Source organism: Spodoptera frugiperda, chromosome 11 (assembly GCF_023101765.2).
Source record: "Spodoptera frugiperda isolate SF20-4 chromosome 11, AGI-APGP_CSIRO_Sfru_2.0, whole genome shotgun sequence".
NCBI classification, from domain to species: domain Eukaryota; kingdom Metazoa; phylum Arthropoda; class Insecta; order Lepidoptera; family Noctuidae; genus Spodoptera; species Spodoptera frugiperda.
Genome location: NC_064222.1, coordinates 5,348,571 through 5,374,619, shown reverse-complemented (window position 1 = coordinate 5,374,619; position 26,049 = coordinate 5,348,571). Strand labels below are relative to the sequence as shown.

The following is a 26,049-nucleotide window of genomic DNA, read 5'->3' as shown; positions in this document are numbered from 1 at the left end:
TTTAGTTAGGATATCTTCTTTCCTGCTATAGTAATTTGCCCAGTCTACTGGTCTACCAGTTTGCCAATATTCCTAGATGGAATACATGAAGTTTCCTAATAAGTAACATTAGTGTACAATTATTTTCGATCACGACAATTTGTGGTAAAAATTACAACTGCATTTATGTGGAATGGTCTTTTTTACATATTGTGGCCATTTCCATTTTACATCTACATATTTGTAACTGTCCTGTTAAATGGTCAGACACGAGTTGCATGTTACTGAAACGTGATGAAAGTTTTTAACTCTTCATTTTGAATATAATATCTCAATAGGTAGATTTTTACCGGAGCTGCGGACTACCTAGTGAGTTTACCGGGGCTCCGGCTCGAAAAGCAGGAGTAGGAACCGGGTGGTTTTTAGTCAGTAAGAGTCTGACACTCCCTCTCGCTTCACCCAGGGCGGGAGAACTCATTAAATGATTTTCCCCCTTAAGAAAAAACTACATCTTTAATTGTAGAAATATTCTAAAAATGTGCATAGTGTAACCAAGCTGAAATTATGTAGACAAAATCGTAAAAAGAAAAATGCAAGTAAAATTTAACCTTGGCATCTCGATATAATCGCGATAAATAAATACATAACACGATTTTATTATATCGATATGAATTTATAAATAGTTTAACGATTGGTTGCACTTTCATTCTTACGATAAAACAAAATAGATTTCCTTGCGGCTGACGCGTTTGTACTTTGTTGCATTCAAATTTGTTTTATATTAGACGCTGATTGAAATACAAATGTCTGTATTTCTGACATTCAGGTCATAAATATTGTTTATAGGCACCAGCTGATTCAAAGTCCAAGGTAAACGGTAGTCGCCTACATGTTGAGAAATACTTCTGTGTCTTCTGTGACGCAAATCGTTAGGATTTTATTAATACAACAGGAGGCGTGACTCTTACGTCAGAGAATGTTTTTCCAACAATTCTGGTCTGAAGATAGACAGTTGCTTTGGTTCTAACATGATGGATTATCAAACATCGGATTATTTTGCCAACGGCACGTTGCTCGGCTCGTGTTTTCGCAATTAGAGAACCAAAACGTTACATTGTTTGATCCTTTCAGACGCCAAAATGATGTCTTTCCTTTAAACAACACAATTTTCCATTGTTTTTCTCTTAATTATTATAATTATAGTAACCTACACACTTTAAATTTAAAACCGTGCTAGTACCTATGGTAATTTACGTAAAAATATGCAAAAATGCGACTTCTAAACGTATTTTGGTAATTAAACTTTTAAAATGGTCTATAACAATGACGGTTACGTTTAAATGTTTAAAGTCATTGTGTTTATGAATATGTATTGTGGTCTACAAAGAACAAATTTAGTCTAGTCATCTTTAAAAGTAACGGGTTCTTTTTATTAAATTGATACTACAACAGGTTAAATAGGTAAGGTTTCGTAATACATTGAGTGCAGTGGTGGCCACCAGTGACCGACGTTAGCGGAGCATTTGCCTTCAATAGTTTTCTATTGGCAGTCAAAGACTTAATAGTGTACCTTAATTTAATCGTCGAGGGTTTTAATCACAGGTGTCAATATTACAGAACGACCTATTAATCGGTACTCGTGCGCAGTAAAGCTTGAAACAGTGTTTCCCTATCAATTGCACTCTTTCAATTGTCAGTAATTACTTAAACAGCAGAGAACTTGATACGCGAACAAGTAATTGTAGGAAGTTGCGAAGGACACGTTTTTATAGGCCCTGTGTGTCAATAATGAATTAATGATAGAAAACAAGAGAATTAATTAAACATTGCCACAACACTTCAGTCTTGTTATTTGATTTAGCTGTTAGAAAAAGCTGCTTATTGTTAATATTAAGGAAAATGTTAGTTTAGATACTGAACACAAGTAGTAAGGTATTATTTTATCTATACATGTTATGAAATGATATTTTATTTTCTAAAGACAGTTTCTATGGCTATAAAATCAAGGTAAATTCTTAGTTTTTAGTTTTTTTTTTTGATAGGAGAAAATCATCCAATGACTTCTCCCGCCTTGGGCAAGGCGAGAGGGAGTGTCAGACTCTTACTGACTAAAAACCACTCCGTTCCTTCTCCTGCTTAATTTCGAGCCGGAGCCCCGGTAAACCCGCTAGGTAGTCCGCAGCTCCGGATCAGGCATCAGCCCTACTGGGCCCCATCTGTGGTGGTCTGATGGCTCTTTGAGGCGCGCGCGGTAAACCCGCTAGGTTCCGGTAGTTTTTATACTAAGTAACTTCATACATTAGTTTCCTTTAACACAGTTATCCGACAAAGTAGTTATCGTATTAGATTAACTTGACATTACATAGTAAAGGCGGTAACTTCGCAAGGTCATGCTGAGACAAGGTTGAGGTCGACCTGTGGCTGTTAATGGTCAATATCCGTTTACCGCTTGTTTATCTCGTGTTATAATACTTTTCTAATACCGTAATCTTTTAAACAATCTTATGAATAAAAAAAGCTACGCTTTAGACGTGAAACAACTTGCGTTGTGTTTAGTTGTGTGATTGAGGTTACCGGAGGCCCAATTTCCCCCCTTCTTAATCTTCCCAATGCCCGATTCTCCGACAACCCTTAAATTCCTAACCCCCAAAAGGCCGGCAACGCACTTGTAACGCCTCTGGTGTTTCAAGTGTCCATAGGCGGCGGCGATTGCTTACCATCAGCTGATCCGACTGCTCGTTTACCGGCGTGTTTCATAAAAAAGGCTACATATTTTGAAATATAGTATCAACATCATCAAACCATTTGCGTCTACCATTAAACATATGCATCTATAATAACATGCCCTCTAACGTAAAAACTTTCAAAAGGGCCTTATTTAGGATTAATTGAAATAAATGCTTTGACTTTGACTTTGACGTAAAGGAGGCTCACACTTCAGGTGGTTGGTTGATATGATGATGACAGTGTCTAAAGTACTAAAATCCTTAGTGGGTCTCTCATGGACAAATGTTTACCGAAACCATGAATTGATAGTTTAAACATCGCGATATCGTTTGTATAAATAAATCAAATATTCACACAAATGACGTAAGTCTACGAACTATCATTGATTTCCATACATATTCGGCTTTGGGTGCCCATGGTGTCAATTGAAATGACCTTTTTTACTTAAATATGTATGTCTAATGTATTTCTAATCATGTCATGATCAAAAATATTAGCCTGTATCGCAAAAATGCACGTTTCTATAAAAAATGTTTGAACATAAGTGTAAAATCACATAAGTTATTTACTTAGCACCTACTTATTACTAGACTAAAAACTCAATCAACTAGTAGTATGCATTTTTTATAAGTTGTTTTTTTATTACACGTGCAGTCTGTTATATATGTAAATATAGCATAACATGATGATCGCACATTTGGCATATGGATTCGGATTTTTTGTGAAACTTGAATATGTTAAACTAAATGCGTAGTTAGTGTTAAGAATAATATAACTAGTAAGTCAGTGTTATATCTCGTAGACAACTATTTAAAACCTGTTAACAATGTATTATTATTTCATCTAATAACTAAGTATTGTATTATGTTCGTATATTTACTATATTCTTTAAACACTATTCACATTCCTTTTAAAACATCTGTTCTTACGATATGCCATAGTAAAACTTATATCAGTTAAAAAAACCTATAATAACTCAATATAATAGGTTTTCAAACACCCATTCTTCCGTAATTACGTAATTTACAACTTTATAGCACAAATAGATACAAAAAACCGCTTGTCTGTCATTAGCGTGTCGTCATTTCTGTTTTATGTGGCGCCTACAATATTTTTTCTATGTTATTTTTTGTCCAGTGTTTGACGGCGCGCGCTCCACTGTGCATGCTCGCGTATAATAGACGATTTTGTTACGTTTTATGAATGAATGAAAGATAGCATTGTGTACTATTTGATTTGATTTGAGATAATATTGATAATGATAATGAATCAGTGTTTATTTATTTAATAGTTTTGAGTGAGCATAAATTAATATCAGAAGATAGACAAGTCAATTAACTGTAAAGTAAGGACGTGGTTTTCAGATCTATTTGTTATCTTGTTATTATAATTATATAGGTAGCTTGTATTCGCATGTAGGCATTGCTGATGATGCGGTATGTACGATGCGGATCAGTGGACGCAGTTGTATGAGTTTCTATACAAGACAAACTAAAATCCGTTGCGTGCGATGCGTACGATGCGGGGCTGTGGACGCGTACCTTAATGAACCTTTATGACTAAGTAAATGATGATTTCATATCTAATATCAGCTTTAGAAGACTCCATTGACCATTGTCTACAACAATTGCAGTTCTATGTTAAAACAATTTACTATTTAGATTACGATTGACATACTTGTAGTACAGAGCTTCATTGACGGCACATGCATGTGATGCAACAAATTAGTTTATTGCACTAGTCAAAAGGTTACCTAAGTAATTCTAATTAGTATTCTAGACTTTAAAGAGCTTCTTTGATAGGTTAGTAAAGGCTATATTGTTCTATAAAGGACTAGATGTATCAGTAAGTCTTTGTAGATAGTAAGATATGAGCCTGTTATAAAATATAGGGTACAATTTGAAACTAAGATATTACCTACTAAGAAACATAATAATATGCTTCGTAGGCAAAATATACCTACTTCTGGAAATTAACATAAACTGTCGCACACAGAGACATTTAATAATTACTTAAACTGTTCCTTAATAACGATTTTGTTCCGAAAACAATTGCTAAGGACTGGGTTAAGTCACTCTGAGTACGGTGGAAAGACTGTTAAGTTCAATGATCGTAAACATTCTTCAATTAAAAGGGTAATTAATAAGTTGTTTCTTGTAAAGAATGCGGTAACAGCTTTACTGCTTTTTATAAATACGACTGCCAGAGATTTAGTACTATATCGGTAGCTGTTTGGGCGAGACGACAGAAATAACCCGACAAAATCAAGGTTCCCACGCGAAAGATACGTGAGTATCTGAACGCATCACATTTCTATTTTGTAGACCTGTCTGGGGTACTAATTATTTGGGTTTTTTTGGGTTTAACAAAGTCGAGAAACTTGTTGACTTGTGTAAAGTTGCTTGTCAACACAACAATAGATAAATAATCAAATATTTTTATAATTTCACTAGCAAATTCAGCGAACTCCGTTTCGCCACCGATGACTTTCCTTGTTTTTCTGCTTTTCTCTTATTTTTTTCCTGAATTTTCTTTTCTATAAACCTCACGGAGTCCGAGACCTTTCCAACGAATGCATAACCGTGGAAATCGCTTCGTGCGTTCTGGAGTTATAGCATCAGGAAGGAAAACCCAACTTATTTTTATACATTTCATAAAACGATTTTTGTTTTTGTCTATTTCTTGTCTGTAATTAATTTTAAACGATTAAATTAATGCGGAATATGTCATCTGTATCCAATTTCTTTTATTTGTATCTTTTTCTTAAATGCCAAATAATCAGCTACTGCATTCTGTACCCACCTGTCACTATTTATATTAGGTATCTCGTTAAAAAGAATAATAAAGGTGATTTGTATACCAGATATAACCGGTCTGAATCTGGTATTATCTACAGTACAGCTGGTATTTAAAGTGTAATGTTCTGTTTTTAGACAACAAATATTTAAAAACATGTTATACATATTATCGCTAAACTTTGTAACCAATAAATTGATAAAAATGCCACATTTTGCAAGGGCATTCTGTTAACGATAAACTGCAAAACGACTGGAATTAGTTTAACAGCATTTTTTATCAAATAGCTTTGTTACTTGTAGTTATTTTACCGTAGCAAACTGCTGGAATTACCAAGTGAAATATGAAAACTACTGTGACTATGAATCAAAATCATCATCCTTATTTTCATCAAACACGTGGCGGTATTTAAAAGTTACGTAAACGTGCAAATGTGCATGAAAACACGCATCAAGAGGAAATCAGTCTGGTTTAATAATAAACTATAAGCTTAACCAGGATATTAGAAGCCGAGACGAGACCTTGAAAATGGTTTACGTAATGGATCCAAATGCCCCACTAATCCAAGATACCGATACTATTGTTATTTCTAATGAAAATAATGACCTTAATGATTCACTAGAAACAGTGGATCCCAAGGTGAGAAAAGTATATTGCACTTCTATTGGCGTAGATCCAACTAGAGCTATTACTGTGAATTTTGTAATAGAAATCACCCCACGTGAGGCACTAAAACAGTCTCTATGCCAAATTGAATTTGTATTATTATAATTGAAGAATCCTACGAATGAATTGAAATACGTACAAAGAGACACCATAAGATGAGTGATATAAGATACTAATCCTAAGACATGTTATGTAGCTTTTTGAACTTCCTAAAATATTTCTACGATCTAAATTCAGTAGATGATTTGAATGAAATTGTTCTTATAATACTGCAATGTACACAAAAGGTCTGATTATTGTTTAGAAATAATGTTCCACTTATAAAGGACTATGAATGGATTAATTGGGAAGTTTCCAGATTGCATAACCCAAATATCTCATTATCAGTACAGTGTTGGGCAATATTTGTGCTAACCAAACGTTTACTAACATTAGGAAGCAATAATATGTACTCTAGACACACAAACACATGTCGCATTTTGGTTTCTAAATACATCTTCCTAGAATTCATCTTTCATTAATCCTTGTCATGTCCAGTTATACATATGTAGTTTAGCTAACCAGCTTCTTTTGTTGTCCTATATTTTATAATTTGAGACTCATGGTGATTCGGCTGCACTGTTTATAGCAATTACGTGTTCATCATTTTACTTCCCAACCACAATTTAGCCATACGTTGCTAGCAAAGAAACTTTTATTATAGTAATAAATCGTAGGATACTATTTGTAGATGATGATTTTGATAGCATGTTGTTTCTTGTTCTTTTAGCTTAGTCATTTCCCCCGATTCCCCAACAACGCTTAAATTCTTAACCCCTAAAAGGCCGGCAACGCACTTGTAACGTCTCTGGTGTTTCAAGTGTCCATGGGCGACGGCGATTGCTTACCATCAGGTGATACGTCTGCTTGTTTTTGTTCCATGAAAAAGTCATAGCGATAATAACGAGTCATTCCACGGAATTTAGTTATCTTATCTGCCATCGGATCTCTCACTTTGTCGTTAATGTGACGTAGTGGATACATCTGCAACGCAATTCCACCATTATGATTGTGTCAAGGACTTCTAACTTCCTTGATTAAGTATAATGGTTAAAACGAATTGCGCCATTTTTCTACGTCAACGCTTTGTAAAACTATATTCAAATTTATGCTTTAATCTCCATTTAAATGGATGACAATGGTAACCTAGTTTTCTGTGACTTAACTTTTATTTGTATAGTTCTTTATTTGATCCAAACTTCTCTTTCTATAAAATCTCAGATGGTTCTTTGAACAAATGAAACCGTTAATATCACAAACATGTTACGCATGCTATAAGGTTAGAATGCTTCTATACTGATGACGTCAACGTAATATAATAACAGTATTCGTATTTAGTTTAAAGTTACGACGAAAGCCGACACAGACACACCTCCAACGTCCGCATACATTTGAGAGTGCTGCGCTCTGATTGGACGAATAGTGTGTGTGGCGATATTGTGTGGTATCGCCTGATTGCCATTGCACTAGCGTTTGCGCAGCATGCCATTGTTGAATACAAACGCGTAATATTGATAGAGTTCATTCAATGGATAAAGGATACAGTTGTATAAAAGATATCGATGACATAAAGAAGATATTGAAGACAAATTCGTTAACATATTTGATTTTGCTTCCGAGAAACAAATATGAAATGCAAACTACATCAGACCAGTATTTTACGATAGTCTAAATTAAGTACTGAAACAATACGACACATTAAATGTCACGTATGCACAAAACTAACTGACGACAGACGTTAGATGAATAATAAACAAGTATTGCCAGACGGACTGAGCCAACCTTGCATGACTAAAATCCACATCAATTAAATCCGAAATCAGGACGTCTAGCCAATGGGCAACACGTGGCAGTACTACATACAAACAAAACCCTAGACACACATAAAACAGGTAAATCTCTACGAAACTAGTAAGAAGATAGACGATCTTCTTACTAGTTTCTGGGGGATAAAAAGTAGCCAACCATCTCTACCTGGGTTGTTCCAGAATGTAATTAACCCCTGTTCCAAATTTCATCCCGATCCCTTCAGCCGTTTTACGTGATTGAGTAATAAACTCACTCACAGTATAAAATCTTCCGCATTTATAATATTAGTAAGATTTAAAGTTATCAATTCCTAAAATATCATTCCTACCGAAGCTTTAAAAGTTCAAAAGCCAAGCCCCCAAACGGTTTGCATCGACCTCAGTTGTTTCATTATCAAATTACGTAACAAACGCTGCGCAGTCAGCACCAGTCACGCCACTTTTTGTTACCGTAATAAACTCGGCAACAGGTCAATCAACTTTCCTTCTAATTTTTAACACCACTGCATTTATAATTAGCGTCCAAAATATCTGGGACATCTCCAACATGAGCCACATCTTTGAAAACATCTTTGACAACACAATTGATATCCGATTTTACAGTTTTTTATTATGTATTTAACGTATCATTATCATTGTCTCTTGGGTCATTAAAGTTATTTGTTATTTTAATCATTAACAATACAACTGTAAAATTATAGTTCAGTGATCTTGAAGAATTAATAGATGCATGATATAAGATTCGCCCTTCACATGTCTTCCAAAGGCATATTGTCCACAAGTCTGCTGACTCCGTGGGTATAGTGATAAAGTTTTTTTTTATAGATGCAGCATGCTGGTTATTATTTCGGAACATTTTAAAATAATGACGATATCCAACGTAATGTTACATCAGCTGCCTCTCGTCCCGAATTAGTTCGTTTATAAATACACGTGCCTTTAAAATGTATTTTATCTTTTTATTCAAACTACATCCCGATTAATATATGAAACCTTGTAGTGAGTAATTGGAATTCCTTTCCATTATAGATATTTGATACTGCCGGTAGTGCCGGTACTGTTTTGACTATAGATATTTCTATTGTATCAATTACTTTAGGTGCATTAAAAAGTCTAGGTTCCTTGTTTAGTACGACAAAATTCACTTTGACTTCTTGATTAGTGTCAAAACTTCCTTATGAATAAAATATTAAGTTTAGTAACGTTCAGAACTGGTTGGTGTCCTTGCTGCAGTATCGCTGCCTCTCTTTTCCTGTTCGCTGATTTACTATCACCTAGTCGTGCAGGGTCACCTCAATCTATTCCTTCTAATTTCTATTTTGTTTTATCTTTTTTAACTTCCTGTCTCTGTTTAAGGTTTTACATGTCGTTCAACGTTTCCTGTGTTGATATCGTTATACGTGCGTGTGTATCCTTAACTTTTACTTTATGATAATCAAAGTCAACAAATGCATTATCAAAAGCGGCTCTACAAGTTCTTATCACTGTTTACTGAAGTATTACTTGTTTTACTTGCTTGGAATTTTGAAGTTATTTACTTACTTACCGTCGAAAACAAGGAAAGGAATATTATTATCTTCTGTTCAACTTCTGTGATCTTTAAATCCATTTCAAAGCTAATTGCGCTATTCTTTTTAACAATTAATTGGCACGTCTATAAAATTGTTGCGTGTCTCTTTATCGTTATCATTAAACCAATTTAAGTTAATTTTTATCTCGCTAATTTTATTGGGGTCTTTATTTCGCGTGCGAGTCGACCCCTGATCTTCAATCATGAAAACATCACGTTTTGCAACGCGCGATAAATTGTACCTTGTATTTTGTGTTGCTGGAATGGTCCATGTTTTCAGGTAGCCTATATTATTATCTAGTGGATAGGTATGATGCAATTTTTACTTGGTATAGCGCTGTTTTGATTAACTATAAAGATTATAGTTGGTTGCAGGTTATTTGTATGTGTTACTATATTACTTCGCTATCTTGCTATATCCTTCTAAGACTTCCTTCTTTCTCAGCATTCCCTTTCTCTCTTGTCCTTGTTTGCCAAGGCCCTTCATTAAATTATCCAAAGACTTTTTTTCCTAGTGTCTGATGGATTTAGCATCAATATTTTGCACTGCAACTATATTTCTACACACCGGGTTTTGATTCAAGTAGTTATGTTCTAGTAACTAGCACAGTTTTTATACAGATCGTACTTACTGATAATAATTAGTAGAAAATTACTAAAACGACGGTCGTTTGGTAATGTTCCGAAACATACAGTGTCAGTTTCGGTTAGTTTACGCCAGATATTAAACAATGATAAGGCAAGTTTTGGTCGAAATATCCTTGGAACATTAGATGATCCAGCTTAATCTGGTTTTGTGTCCGTTTTTGCGTGTTCATCAAAATTAACTGTGATGAATCTTAAAGTTGTATTACTATTTAATTAGTCTCAAGGACAACTATTGAACTAGTAATAATCTATTTTTGTATAGCATGACACGTAGTGCCATTATCTCTTTCCCGTGGATTTACTTGCTTGCTGTTCATGTTCCTAAGTATCGTAACCTTAAGAACTGAATTTCTTAATGCAAAGGAATTATTCAAATATCTTTGGTTGTTAAAAATATTAGTACAGTAGGTAAGCATCTTCTTCTATCACTAGTAGGTATATTCTATTTTTATAATTGATCATCTACCTAGCTCTTATCTACAGCATGTAATAGTCGTGATACATAATTGTACGGTAAATGATAGGTACTCCATAAATCATTAGTTGAGGTGTGACTATCATCATTATAGTCACGTTATTTTATCAGTGCGAGGTTATCAATTAACCGTTCATTACTAGAATGGCCTATAACCTCTGCTCCAAAAATATTTAGGTCATTTTTATTTATTTATTTATATACACGTTCCCAAATAAAGGAGGTTTCGTTAATTTAGGAATTTGTACCGAGTATTTCTTTTCTTTCTCCCTAAATGTATTTTTAGGCGACCAATCGAAATTCTCTAAACATTCCGGTCAGAACCGGTCGCGTTATGGAGACAAGGTAGTAAAAAAGACATTTTTGGAAGGTTCTTGTTATTTTTGTTAAGAAATTCTAATATGTATAATTGTGTACTATGGTATAAAATGTTAAATAAATTAACTCGTGATTATAAGTCATAAAGGTGGGCACCTATGACTTCTCCAGGCGGTGTCCATTAGCGGCGTTCATCGCCTACCGTCTGCTCGTTTGTCCCCTATTCCATAATAAACTACATAACTGAACTACTAAACTAATAACTACATAATAAGGAACTATCAAAAAGAAATACAAATAAAGCAAGCACAGCGATAACAGTCAGCGGCAAATACAAGAAAATAGATGACAATGGACATCAATTACTTCATAAAGATACTTTTAACAATGCAGATGGTTAATAAATAGACGCAATACAATCTAGATGTCAGTCTACAGTCTACAATAGACAGTGTACACGACCTTGTACTGTCTATGATTGAAGACAATAGGTATTGGTGTAGTAATCAATTTGAGCACGCCCCAAACTTAACGACACTAGTCTGAGAATGTAACAATTAAGATCTGTCGCCATTCTTCTGAAGATGGGGGATATTAACTGTTGCTGTGTAACTGTTATTTGTATTATTAGCTCTATAAAGGGATGAGTGGAAAGTGAGTAGGACCTTGACCCTGCATTGGAAGGACATTTCTTTTTAAGGGGGGAAAATCAATGGCGCCTTCCCCTTTGGGTAAGCGAGAGGGAGTGTCAGACTCTTACTGGCTAAAAATCAAACCGTTCCTACTCCTGCTTCGAGCCGGTAACCTGTTGAGTTTTCCGCGGCTCCATATCAGACATGAATCCTACAGGACCCAGGTTATTAGGTACATGTAATAGATGTGGATTTTAGAAAACTATGGAAGAATTTCTTGCAAAACCAAAGATACCATGACCATTGTTTAAAGAGGAAAACTACGAACAATTTCTATTAAACGTGCTTAGAATCATAGACCAGTGGACTACGGTAAACAAGTCACGTGTCGCACCTAATGGAAAGCAATCATGAACTACGGAACGCCATCAGCTGCACCTGTTGTATGTTTTACAATATATTTTGCTTCCGATATATTTATATAACTTTTACTTAACTGTTGGTACGTTTGTCCATAACTCAACTGTAATACTGGACGGATTTTGATTTCATACGATGATTTGTTTAAGAAAGTGGTTGCGTAGATCAGATTTGGCGTGCATAGATGGCGCTGCATTCGAAAATTGGAATAAATTTTCTTTGCTATAAGCCTCACGGAGTCCGAGACCTTTCCAACGAATGCAAAACCGTGGAAATCGGTTCGTGCGTTCGGGATTTATAGCGTCAGGAAGGAAAACCCGACTTATTTTTATATTATTTTATTGTAACTTTCGTGAGACATACTAAATTGATTGATATTAGTAGTCGAGTTCCTCGTCAAAACAGTACGTGAGTAAGCCGATAACATAATAATTAATTTTTATATTATCGATTAAAGAAGTAACAATAGTATTGTAATTACAGGATTCTTTCAACCAAGGTCAATTATATAATTTTAATTAATCATGTGACAGGCTCGATTATGTAAACGTAAGTATCAGCTGACCGGGGTAACACGATTCTCGTTCTTATCGCAATTGAGATAAAAGCTACTCATCCGTGCACCGGCTGTCTTTGACAATGACATTCAACTTTCCATTTCGTTTACTCTGAAATTACTGGCTACTGAATGGTTATTCGTCATTGATGATTAGTGTAGCTAATAGATTCTTTTGTATATTAAGTTAATTCATTAAAAATAGCATTAAAAATAGCACAGTAAGGTATTTTTATGAAAGGTAAAAAATTGCAAACTATGACGTTAATCAGATTTCAAATGAAATGGTCATTTGAAATCTGATTGACGTCATAGTTTTACGTCAAAATGAAAGAATTAACTTGAAATTTTTCGCTTGAAAAAAAAAAGATAATATCTTACAAAATCATAAACCGTATGACGTTAGTTTCAAATTATTTATTTCTCTTGAAAAGAGCTGCTTATTTCTGAGTAAGGAAACAATATATTTTCCTTCTATTTTTGTGATTTGTATTTTTTACTTAGGTACATAAGAATCAGTAAAGGTTTAATTAACACATTGAAACGAATGCATTTCGATCGCTTACCATCAGATGACTCGTTTGCTCGTTTGTCACCTATTCCATAAAAAAATAGGCAGTCTCCTAAACCATACAAAGTCAAGAAAAAGAAATAAACAGTTAAAGAATGTTTATCCAAATATTGCACTCGGTCGCGAACATACGATAAATAATGCGCAATTATTATCATTCTAAAATTGATATCGAAATATTTAAAGTGGAAGAGGTTATCTCTACATTTGGTGAATCATGAAACTTTGATCCTAAAGATTGGAGATATCAGGTCTGAGATAACGGGTTCAAATGGGAACGGTTCAGTTGACCCGAGGGCAATATGCTGCACGTATTAATTCGTGGTTCGAGTTCAAGTTTGAGATAAAGGAAATTCTCATGTCTCATGTACTAGGAATCTCCTAGATGTTGATCTGTTGTCGTTCTGTGTAATGAATAGGGTTGATGACTGGGTCAAAAATAAATTATTACAACTACAATCAATACAATAAAATATTCAAAAATAATCACACTCTCATTCATAAATTTGATGCTTAATTTTCGATTTTTTCTAGCTAAATTTCTAGAAATAAGTCTGGTATTTGACGTAAAAATCTGATGACGTCATAATAGAGTATTTCATACAAAGTTCATAGAAAATATCGTTTTTGACATTTCGAAAAAAGTATTGAATTTGACTACTAAGAAACTAACCTATTGTTTTGTATTTCTTGACTGTTTTAGTGTAATCGATTTTTGCAACACACACATCACACATAAACAGGTTTTACGTGGCCACTGCTAACCAAAAGCCTCTTCTCGTACGGAGAAGAATTAAGGTGAAATTTATCGACATTTTGATTTTTACCAAACTATAAGTGACACCTAACAATAGTGATAAAAGATGTTTAAGGGCGTAAGATTTTTACGATTTATTATAAGATTTTTTCTTGTTTTCTTCTATTTTGTATCGTTAATAATGTTTGACTATTAGATAAAAAAACTGCAACTATACGGACGCCATATCTTTGTTTGTTCCTTAGTTGTTTGTGACTTGCACCAAATTCTTTGTTCTGGTTCCGTGATTCACAGCTCTATATTTAACAGCTTCTTAAACTCATGACCTGTTTTATTATTTTATTTACTTCATACACCGTATTTTGTACACAAACACATAAACAATCTTGATTCCAACTAACTAAATCTGCTTTCTTACAATCATCGAACATTTATATTATTATACACTGCGATTTCTTTCCTTAACAATACTTTAACGATCTGTAAAAATTCCAAACAACTCATAAACCTTTTAAATTAGCCCTTTAATAAATACCTTCACCATCAGACAGTCATCAATCAATAACAAATCATAATGCAAAAAAAGGGTCGAAGCATAATTCTCAAAATTTCCACGTTTGTGTATGAATCAGCTTAGGGAAACGCCTGCGTGCGTTTAACAATGCAATTTGCCGCATACAACGAAAGCATTCAAAATATTGTTACAACATCTGTGAATTTGTAAATGAGAAACAGGTTGCTTATTCGGCTATCTCTATACACGAGTCGGTACGAGTACTCCAGTTTTCTATTTGTGTTGTTGTGATGCAAGAACGATTATAAGATTTCTTTTCGTTAGTCTAGCAGTCGTGAGGGACTTTGCTGAGCTGAAGGTTTCGAGGTTAGATTTTACAAAAACCTGGGAAATATGTATTTAGGGGCTTTGCATTGCATGAGATCCATAGCGGAATTAAATACAAGAGTCATAAAAAAATAAGGGGTACATTCCTGCCGGTGATAAACAAATCTCTTTGTCCTGGCAATAAAGTTAAACTAAACGCAAGAATGAATCCATTTCCACATGTGTTATCTGCATTTGTTTAAACATTAAGAAATTGTAGTTTAAATATCCAAGTAGCCATTGCTACTACTGGCTAATGTTGACTAAACATGAAATTAGAAGCAGTAACTATTGAAACTAGCCATTATGTCATATCTGTGAGTAGATTTGGCTACTAAAGACCCATTTTGTAATGAGCTTATGTCTAAATTCTATCGTCTATCGATAAATCTATCGGCAGATAGGTTATTCGGTCTGGCCATAAAGACTAAGAACGAATCAATTGCCGATTTTATAAAAAAATCTGGATCGATCTTGATTTTTGACTGAAATGTCCAAAATCGGTCGTATATCATACCACTAAGGTTAAAAATCGATCTTAATTCAAATCTTTTGGATTGGTGTTGGTCATTAATTTCGATCATAAATGTAGCATACTGCTAAATATTACTTTGTAAGTCCGACCTAACATTTCATACTGAAATCAGTGCACCGGCTTCGTAATGGGAGCAACGTATTGCATTGAACTTTTCCGTACCCTGCATTTCGTTGTGTATGCATTTAACGTTAAATCGCGGTTGGGTTTTCCCTAAATAAAGTGAATGATGGTTATAATAAACATCACTTTTTATATTAACATCTGTTCACTGCAATCTCTTAAACCTTTTTTTGATGACGGGAGACCTGCTCCAGAGTCTCTGCTGCCGTCTCACTGAGATCACGACAAACCTCTCTTAGAAGAGGCCCATGGTCTAGTAGAATGTCAATGGCTATTGACAATGATGAGAAAATGACTTTATTTTTGCTCCTGTCATCAATACTTCTAAACAGTTCTTCTGGTGGATTAATAAACATCTGAAATCGAAAGTAATGCATTGTATGGTATTTGGTCACCTGGTTGCTACATATTGATACAAGCTTTGGCATATGTGCAATGTAACTAAATCTTTACATAAGAAGATGATAAATGTAATCTCAGTTAGTTAACAATTTTTTATACGAATTTGAATGAAGATATTAGTTCCAAACGACAGACGTAGAGTAAAAAATTTAAAAAGTATTAGCATATTTCGTCTCTATAAGTAAGTATTAATTTATTTTATTACTTCGTTCTCACGGTCTTTTCTGAACACTATAAGTTATTCAGTAATAGTTATAGCTGTTTAGTTACGGCCATATACCTAGCAATGTGAAAATACATAATATGTGTACAATTGCATAAATACGTCTTAAAATTCAATGCCATTTTGACACACCTCTCAGACTTCCGTATACGTCACAGCTGTTTATGAAAGCCATAGAGTTCGTTTTATGTAATAATAATTATTGTTTCTTATGAAAATGTAATTTGGAGGTCTTTTCTTGATATTATAACTGTTTTTCTTCGAAGGTCAACTTGTAGTACAGTTAGACATAAGAAAAACTAGTTATACACGGTCTTAAATGTTTGTTTTTTAATTCCGTTTAACCGGAAAAAACTAGATGAAACAAGTTATATGTTTATTTTTTTAGTTTTAAACTCGTCCCTTTGGAAATCACCAAAAAATTGTACACAACTCTTCGCAATTAGTGGATTCATTGTCTCCAAACAATGTTTTATTTACACAGATGCTATCGACTTTAGAAGTAAATAAAAGAGGGCATTCCGTCATTGTCTGGTTACTGGGTCAACACAATATGTGTCATAGACTAAGAAACCTCTGCTGGTAAATCTATCCTTATCTAAATAACGATAAGGTATCCTTTTGACTGTTTGGCTCCAGACGAATAGCAAAAAATCTTTGCATTTGGTTAGGAGAGGTACCTGACATCATGCCGCCTAAAAAAACATTGGGTTTGACCAGAACTTGTGTAGAATATCGTAATTAACACTACCCTTAGGACGAGTTTGCTTTACGTTGAATAAAAACGAAACGAGCTGTTTGCCTATATTTCATCACTCTGATTGGCCGGCGAGTAAATCAAACTCCTTAAACTAAGCCCTCAGTCCGTCTCTAGTCTATTGCTAGACTAGGGAATCATCTATAATAGAGTGGTAGCCATTATCTCCTCTCTCGGTAAGTGACTTGCAGAGAGATCGCAATTTACTCGTAAAAGGTTCAGGAAAAATTTTGACTGCGTGTCAGTCGATTTTAGTTCTTATAGTCACATTTATACTTCGTACTTTCCTCCAGTTTCGAGTAAATGAGTAATCTGGTTTAGCCTTGATTCGGATAGTAGAAAAACCCTCGTAAAGGCACTGATTACTACATTAAACTGTGTTTGAATAAAAGATAACGCACTCTAAACGTTTAACAAAGTAAATAATCTTATAAAAGACTTGTAAGATGAATATGGAATGTAATCTGAAACAATAATGTATGGTAGGAACCGATCCACGTTTCAGCCATTCGACTCCTTTACATGACACTCTGAATTTGAAACTCTACTTACAAAGAAATACGCAAAGTTCAATGTTACTGCGAAAGTGTATTCTTTTAACAGTTACATGGCTTCGTCAAAAGCGAAAATATCACTATTATAATGACTATTATAATGTAATTTACATGTAATTTAAAAAAAAATTTAAGAACATAAAAAGCTGTAACCCAGTAACGGGAGAAATCCAAGCTACCGGCGGCGATCAGGGCTCAAGAGAGAGAAATTTCCGGACAATACGCGCCGTGTCCAAAAGTACCGCTTTCTGCATCAGGCTCTTGATCCAACCATCTAACGTTAGCCTACTCAGGTGTTGGTCGAGGCTTTTGGCTATGAGGCCATTTGCAGATACAACTATCGGCACAAAGATTGCTGAATCTATTATTGTCAGTTTTGGCTGTATTTTCGAAATGTTCCACCTTTCCTCCATATTTCCTGAACTTGTTTACACTGTCTTGGTTCGAATCCTGACCTAAATTCTCATTTTATTTGTTTATCAATACTGCAGATGTGAGAAGACTTAATTTTGAAAGTTATTGTTTCCAATTTAGCAACACATTGTTTCTTCTAGCTTATTCTCTCTTCTCTCTATATACAATCTTAGCCATCACCGTTATTTATATTAATATCTGCTTATATTCTTATTTCACCTATTGTGTGTAAAAGGAAATGTAAATGATCCCAGAATCCACAGTTTTACAGAAACGTCATCGCTATGCACTTATGATTCAACAAAAATGTACTTCTCAAGTTTACGATATTATTTCTCTTACCTAGATTATAAAGAAGAAACAGATTTTTGATGATAAAGGTACTATTCCATTTGGTTTTGTTCTGCTTAGATCCTACCTACGATTACCATCATACGAATACGTATTTGCACAAATTGCTCAATCTATTCAAACAGTGCACTATCAGATAAGAACCAGACATTGAATGGCTATGCTAAAATGTGGAACAAAAGTAATTGGTTTTACTAATTAATAGAACGATAATGAAACTTTTATTAAAGGTTATAAAGTAGATATTGAGTTTAACCACCCACTTGACACCTACACTTTGTTGATTAGTTTAATATACATACATACGTAATTCTGTTTAATCTCTTGGGTATATAAATAGAATTATAGAATTGTATAAAAGTATGTTACGACCTAACGGGTTATTGAGGCTCCTGCTCGAAGCAGGAGTAGGAACGGGGTGGTTTTTAGTCAGCAAGAGTATGACATTCCACGCCTTCCTCAAGGCGGGAGAAGTCATTGGGGATAACTAATTGGCCCGCCTCAAGATGTACACATAATCGTCGTGTATAATATGAACGTAAATGAAACAGCAGATCTTTTGAAAAATCATAACAAATCCTCAAACGCGTAGTTGGAAATGTACTTAAAAGACCTCGTGAACAATGGTTATAAACCGTCTAAACACAGCATTAGCAGTAGTTATAAAACTTATAAACTAGTAGATCTTATTATACTGCTTCATAATCCCATGATTAAATTGTCTATTATCATAGAAATACGTGGTAAAAGCAATAAGGATGATAACGAGACCACAATGTCATGGTCGCCATAAAAATTATTATTATTACATGAATTACTTTATGTGTTACCTCATTTCAAAATCGTATGATTCTGTGATCAATTGTATTATCCTTGTACGTAGTATTTTGTTGGTTTATGTGTTAATATATTTGTTAACTAAGGTATTTGAAGTGAAGGAGAATTGCTGTTTGAAGGATGGTAGAATTAAGATTTCTCTTGATAAAAATCTGTGTGATTTAGTTCAAAAATTATGCACCTAGATTGTTTTTTGGGCTTGTTGTAATATGAATGATTTAATCACTCAAAATATAAAATTATATTATTGTTTAAAGTTTTGCTCAAATTCTTGAACAGTTAATACAGATTTTTGACAAGTATGATACGGTCAAACTTTAAATTCTTATAGTGAAGAACGAACAACCGATTTCAAGTACAAAAATTACGCATAAGTTTAATGCTATTTAGTTTTTCTTTCACAATAGGTGCCTAAAATCAATGCTATACTATTTTTACCAATGTCATAGATACATATTATTATGTATTCTGTATTTATTTATTCAAAATATATTTGAATAATGTGTAGAATTATTTATCTACTTTTGACGTGTTTGCCTGTTGAATATTAAACGGTTTGTGACGTTATTTTCACAAAAAAAAATAACTAAGTCATGATTGATTGTATGTAAAGTGATTTTCTACGTCCATCCTTTTGTTTTTCTTTACACTGAATAAGTTTTCTTTTATCTAGTTTTAAGCAGTCACTTCAGTTTGATGCGAAGATAATTCCTATCTCTGTTCTTGATAGTTTGGCTTTGATTGAAGAATATAGCGATATATAATAATTCGATTTTAGTCTTTAAACATTGTATAGTTTTAAAATTATCACCATGAAAATAAGACCCAGCACTTGATTTTAACATCGGTATGTTTAATTCTATGAGTAAAAATGCGGTCATTTTTACTCATGTGAAAATGTTGCATGATTTTACACGTGCCACACGTTAAAACAATTTTTTAGGTAGACCGTAAATATAACAACAATTTTAAATAAACAAAAAACTCACGGAAACGAATAATGAAATCCTTTATCCTCTCAGCTTCTAGCACCAGACTTCGCAGCCAAAAATAACACAACACGTTTATAAAAATATTACTATTAAAAGTTTTCACAGTGCGAAAATATAATTTAAATCGCGTTAGTACGACGAGGAGTCGTGCATCCCTTACGGACCGCAGGCACACACTGGCCCGTTGCTTGGACTGACTGAACGCCGGACGCTCCCGCGCTTTTTTTTCTTCGACAGTGCTCCGTGTCGGGCAAAGCGAACGCGTCGTATTCAGCCTATTTATTTTTAATTTCAATCAGGAGTGTGTGAACCTTCGGGCACGTGACGATGAGAGGTCAGTATTTTACGGACAAATAATGTTTTGCTAGACTCTTATCGTTTCTCTAAGGTTATTGTTACAGGTAGTGCGTTAACCGTGGTTTTAATCTCTCCTGTGACCTCTTTTGACGTCATGTCACAGTTAGTATTGGCTATGGACCTGTCTTCATTCATGGAAGCCAACGTTATAATTACGGAACTAGTCTTGCTAGTAATGTTAGGGCCGTGCCTTCTTTAATATCTACATTTGAGTTGATGGTCGCCGTTTTTCTTGGGGGCAAATTATGGTTATCCATACAGCTGATGAGTTTCGGAACGTGAGAGCTGAGTTAAGCCATGATTTGAAGTAATTTGTTCATCGTAAATGTGTGTTATGTCTTATGTATTTATATCGGTTTGTTAGGTAGACAGACTTCCTCGTTTTCCTGTTTCAGTCATTATTATTTTATCACCGTTTATTAGGTAAAGCTTATCAAATATTTCTGTTGGAATGGCCTACCATTCAAAATTGGACGCATCTGCGTTCAAAAAACAAATATCCGTGACTACTGACTTCCAACTGGTTTTTGGGCACTCTTGGTGACCAGAAAACCAGTATGCTAATCATATGTTCCGTCTAGCTGCCGAACTATTTTAAGTAAGACGAGTTTTTTTTTTATATTTTGTTTATAGTTTTTAAAAACAATGACTGGTTTAGTGTTGGTAAACGTTTGTAGTTTACTAACAACTTTATTATTGTAAATAGGATGTCTGCACGACGATTTTATTTACATAATGGGCTATTGTAGACCATAAGAGTGTCTAATAATTTACCTTTTATTGGATGATTGGATAATAGTAAATTTAGTATCTATTGGATTGAATTTATTGGATGTTCTAAAATAACAACTATGATAATTTGAAATTTTAGGGTCATGGAACTGTGGAGTACACAGCGGCATTCTTTCAATTTTCACTGACTTAACTAATCATGTCGGAATCACCTGTAAAGCTTAGATATTATGGCAAACGCTTTAAGAGATGCCTTAGTTCACCTTTTCTGGTTGATTTGATAGACAATTTCAAATATTTAACTCCCAACCTAAATGAAAGTTTCTTAATTGATAATGTACTTTCGTGTGATATGATGAATTAATAGCGTTTTAATATGCTTGTATCAAATAGGTACCATGACTGGTTTGAAAAACGAGTATTTTGGTGAAAATATTATTAATAGTAAATGGTGGAATTCATTATTATAAGTCTCTCTGGGTGTCATGTGTATGTGAATTCGTTTACACAGGACAAAACTGGTTCAGAAAGTTAATATATGCTCTTATCACCACAAGATAATGAACTTTGAGAGAAATTTATTTCTATAAATAGACACTGAACTCCTGAATGTCAGTTAAGTTGAAAAAATTAACGATAGCGGTTTATTTTTTAACGTTCTAATGAACCAATAATTTTATTTTTAAAAACATGCGATAATACATTTAAAAATACATTAAACGTTTTACTTTTTTTTAAACGTTGCCTCACACTAGGATTGTGGATTGTGAGTTGCTCCGTGCGGGAATTGAACCCGCTACACGTTTTGCGGCAACTGACATTCAAGCAGTAAATCACCTACAACACAGTCCAAGATAAAATACTTGAACCCAAATATTTAAAGTATATTCCGTGGAACTCGTATTTTGTCTTTCTAATTTCCAGTTCGGCTAGTAATCCACTTAAAATTATCGGAGTGAGACGCCCAACAACAATCCGGCCACGTAATACTGTATTATGTCATACGACCTACAACGACACAGGGATGAGTGTCAAAATTAATGAAGAAATTATGTAACTAGATTATATCTATTGATTAAGTAAAGCCAAATAGTTTACAAGACCCTTTGGACGGAATTTTGCGGTAAGAGGCCAAATTCAGAGTTTTCTTAAGTCATATCTCGACCAATATGCTACTGTTAATTTAAATGAGAAGATTAAGAAAGTGGTTCTATTGTTAAGGTAAAATATGCAGAAATCGGGTCGATATTCTTTTTTATTAATATTTTGTTTGTCGGCTTGCCCACGATAGTCGCCGCGTTATATGTCGCGGAATGCTGCTCATGAATATGAGCCTCTAGCATGGCTTGAACCTAGTCGAGTTCCTCTTCAAATAATTAAGTGAGTAAGTCGAGTCGAAAATATGATAATTAATTTAGTATGTCTCACGAAAGTTATGATATTTTTTTATTTTGTACCTCTGGACGGTCACCTTTACACAGTTACACACAATAATGAACGATTAACTTCTAAATGATAATGAAACTGAAAAAACATTAGTAAATTGACTGAAATCTATCAAAAACTTTAAAGAACCTCCTTTTAATGATTTGATTTACTGATAAACAATCGGAGTTTCGTGCAGACACATAAAACTCTTTTGAAATAAACACAAAAGTTATCGCTTTTGAAGATACTGGTAAATATTTACTTCACAATAAATTATTTGCTATTTGCCTCCTTTTTTACCACTTTTTTAGTCTGCACATAGTTATTCTACGGAGATGTAATAGCCACTGATAAACAGCTGTGAAACTATGTGATCGTTTCCACTGATACTAAGCTAGGTAGCTGTGCGAGGAAGATGTGCAGCTCGAGTATGCGATGTTTCGATAGTAGAGAAGCCATTCATAGTACGCATGTTTTCATATAAAAAATATAGCTTAGCTGAGTCCGTTTCTACCAGTGCTAAGCTATGTGTACCAATGAATATGAGTGGTAGAAGCCATCCACAGCAGTGTAACATAGCACATCTCTGGTGGAAAAGTACCCTTTTTTTGAGAGGGGGAAATCATCAAATGACTTCTCTAGCCTTGAACGAGGCGAGAGAGTGTCAGCCTCTTACTGGCCAAAAATCCAACTGTTCCTACTCCCGCTTTTTGAGCTGGAGCCCTGGTAACCCGCTAGGCAGTTCGCAGCTCTGGCTTAAGGCGCTGTGCATAGTCAAAATAGGATTGATTCAACAGATTTTTTTGCCCAATGTTTACATGTTAGAGCAACAAAAAAAATATATGTTAATCTTGATCATTTTTATGAATGGACCACCTTCTTCAAAACACGATTTCTATAAATTTTCTCGATAAAAAAAAATCATAAACTAACCATTTAAATTGAAATTCTAGCCATTGTAACTATATTATTTATGAACATATCTTAATAAAATTAATAACAGTGACGTAATTTAAAATAATAAAGGGATCTGCCTTATTTATTTGTCGATTGAAATGAGATATTTGTAAGAATTAATATAATTCATGATAAATAACTCAGAACGAATCGAACAAAACGTCGTCCGATCATGACATCTATTCGTTTCTCTTTCATTCCTACGCGGACCGGCAGTGACCGCTGAGGTGCGCTGCTTGGTGGACCTATGTCAGTTTGTGTCAATCGCCGCTCAGAAAATAATCATTCACTAACATATCTTTTTGCTGTTTGTAATATTTTATTTTGTAATTAGCTTTTTCTAAGTTGGGTTGTCAGTATATTTTTTTGTACGAAATCGATTTAAAGTTATGTAAATACAATTAATTTTTTCATATACTATTACCGCGTGGCATGGTGCAGATGACACATTCAGTAACGTTCCGTACCATTCTTGAAAGGAGAAGGGGACTTTTGGGCCCAGCAGTTAACTAGTTGAAATGTATATTAAAAAAACCGTCATATTTTTCTAAAGGAAATCACAAAATATGGTACCTTGTTTCTATCTGGGAAGCGAGAAAACTTAAATTAAGTTATAAAACATTAATGATTATTTAATCATTTATGCGTATAAGTACTCTGTGATTTAAACTTCTTACAACACTTCTGTCTGATATCAGTCAGTCATCGATTGACAGATGACACTTGTTTGTTGTGTTTCGTTCTAAATGCGCACGTATTTTTCATGTTTTATTGTTAAACCCCACGACCTCGGCTTTATAAAGGACTTTTGATGGATCTTGCATCTCTACCAATTACCTTACTCTCTATTTTGGACAACTGTTTAAGCCTATCAATCGGATATTGACGACATGGATCGCTGTGTAGATTGTACGATTGCGACTGGTCGCAGTAACTCTATTGGCAGAAGAGTCTTGGAAGATGAGGCGATTTTATCAGTTATTCGTCAGTGGCGTGCATCTCAGCCTGTATAATATGGTATCTCAGTTGGGAAAGATACCAAGAAAATATACGTACCCCGCCCCCTACACAATTCTTAGATGACATTCTCCTAATTATTGAAGATGAATAATATACATAATTGGTGTTTTATTTATATATCCTCCTGTCCGTTTATTAGTTTTTAAAAGATTAGTGCCTACTGCTTCTAAGTGCCTATGTTTGCACCACATTTTTTAAACGCGCCGTCGACGCGCGTTTTTAGCGATACTGACGCGATACTTGCGTGCGTATCGCGTCTGTATCGCTACAGACGCGATAGTTAGACGCGGCCTGTAGACCTTTGTACACCTGACGCGCGTGTGTAGCGATACAGACACGCGTGTGTAGCGATGCGGAAGCGATGCAAACGCGCGTGTTATCGATACACACGCGCTGGTGCCGCGCGTTTGTATCGATACAAACGACAACAAACTGCACTGTAGGAGAAAAACGTCCGGCGACGCGCGTTTTGGAAACGCGCGTCGCCGGACGTTTATAAAACGTGGTGTGCATAGGCCCTAAGTACAGAATATTGAATGTAAAAACTTGTCTTCGACTGTAGCGACTGTTCGGGGCACTGGAGAGCCAAACGTGTCAGATCTTCGACACGTCACACACGCTCCTTGCTTAAAACCAAAATTATTTACTTATTATTCGTCCAAACTCATATTATTATCTGAGTCAGGATCATCTAAATCTGTATCTGTATATTGACATTATATACACGCAGATACACTGCACAACTAAACAACACACTTTAATAACAAAATTAAAGAGAATTCAATGTATGCTGCGAGTATCGATAGCGATAAAAAAAGACCTTTCTAATGTCCATCCCTAATCATGTGGTACTGAGAGACGTCAACGTCATACAGGCAACTGTCACTAGCGCAAAAACTATAGTAGTAGTAAGTTTGTGTAAATTATTGTTCGATTTCGGTTTTAGTCATAAAAAAACTAATAAAAAAATAAAATAAAAATAAAATAAAAATGTATACAACATAATATTGAAAAAATAAAAAAACAAAAACTAATACGAGTAATGAGATTCGATCTTAAGGATCACGGAACGCGAATCTAGACAGCAACGCACTGGGCCACTCGTCCATGAAACTATAGTAGCGAAATTACGCTCCTAAATAAAATGGAATACGCGTATCAATGACATTTGCACGGTGCACCCCTCAGTACACGAAACCCACTTCACCTGCTTCACCCCCTCAAATACATAAAAGTTGTCTATTCACCGCGCCTTAATAGTCTACACTTGAAGAAAAACAACATAATAAAAGAAAGCGACAGGGAAGCGGCCATTACGCGAAATATCAATGTTATTGATACAGAAATAGTTTCTCAGCCAGTGACCATGAATTTGTTCCCGGTTCCCTATGAAAAACACGATATAAATAAATTTACTCATACGCAGCCGTGGCCGTAGTATCATTTTATATGACACATGACGTGAAAAAATACACATGTGTGTGTGAAAACTGCGTATATATCCATTTGTTTCCATAAGATAGAG

At 34.6% G+C, this 26,049-nt stretch overlaps 2 protein-coding genes across 3 annotated transcripts in view; one reads left to right on the top strand and one right to left on the bottom strand.

The window, feature by feature from the left end:
- The window catches only part of LOC118274638 (protein I'm not dead yet), a 41,995-nt gene extending 21,767 nt beyond the window's left edge, over positions 1–20,228 (bottom strand). The window contains exon 1 of the mRNA XM_050696682.1: positions 20,028–20,228. The gene's annotated coding sequence lies outside the window, so the exon portion shown is untranslated. The remainder of the gene's footprint in view (positions 1–20,027) is intronic.
- LOC118274637 (GPI transamidase component PIG-S) overlaps positions 1–26,049 on the top strand; it is a 57,459-nt gene that overhangs the window by 7,790 nt on the left and 23,620 nt on the right. Inside the window, exon 1 of one of the 2 annotated variants that reach the window (XM_050696686.1) lies at positions 20,238–20,364. The exons of the other annotated variant lie outside the window; for it this stretch is intronic. Within the exon in view, the coding sequence (XP_050552643.1) occupies positions 20,358–20,364 (7 nt within the window). The 5' untranslated portion in view covers positions 20,238–20,357. Of the gene's footprint in view, positions 1–20,237; positions 20,365–26,049 lie in introns of those variants that run through there. 2 annotated transcript variants of the gene reach the window in all.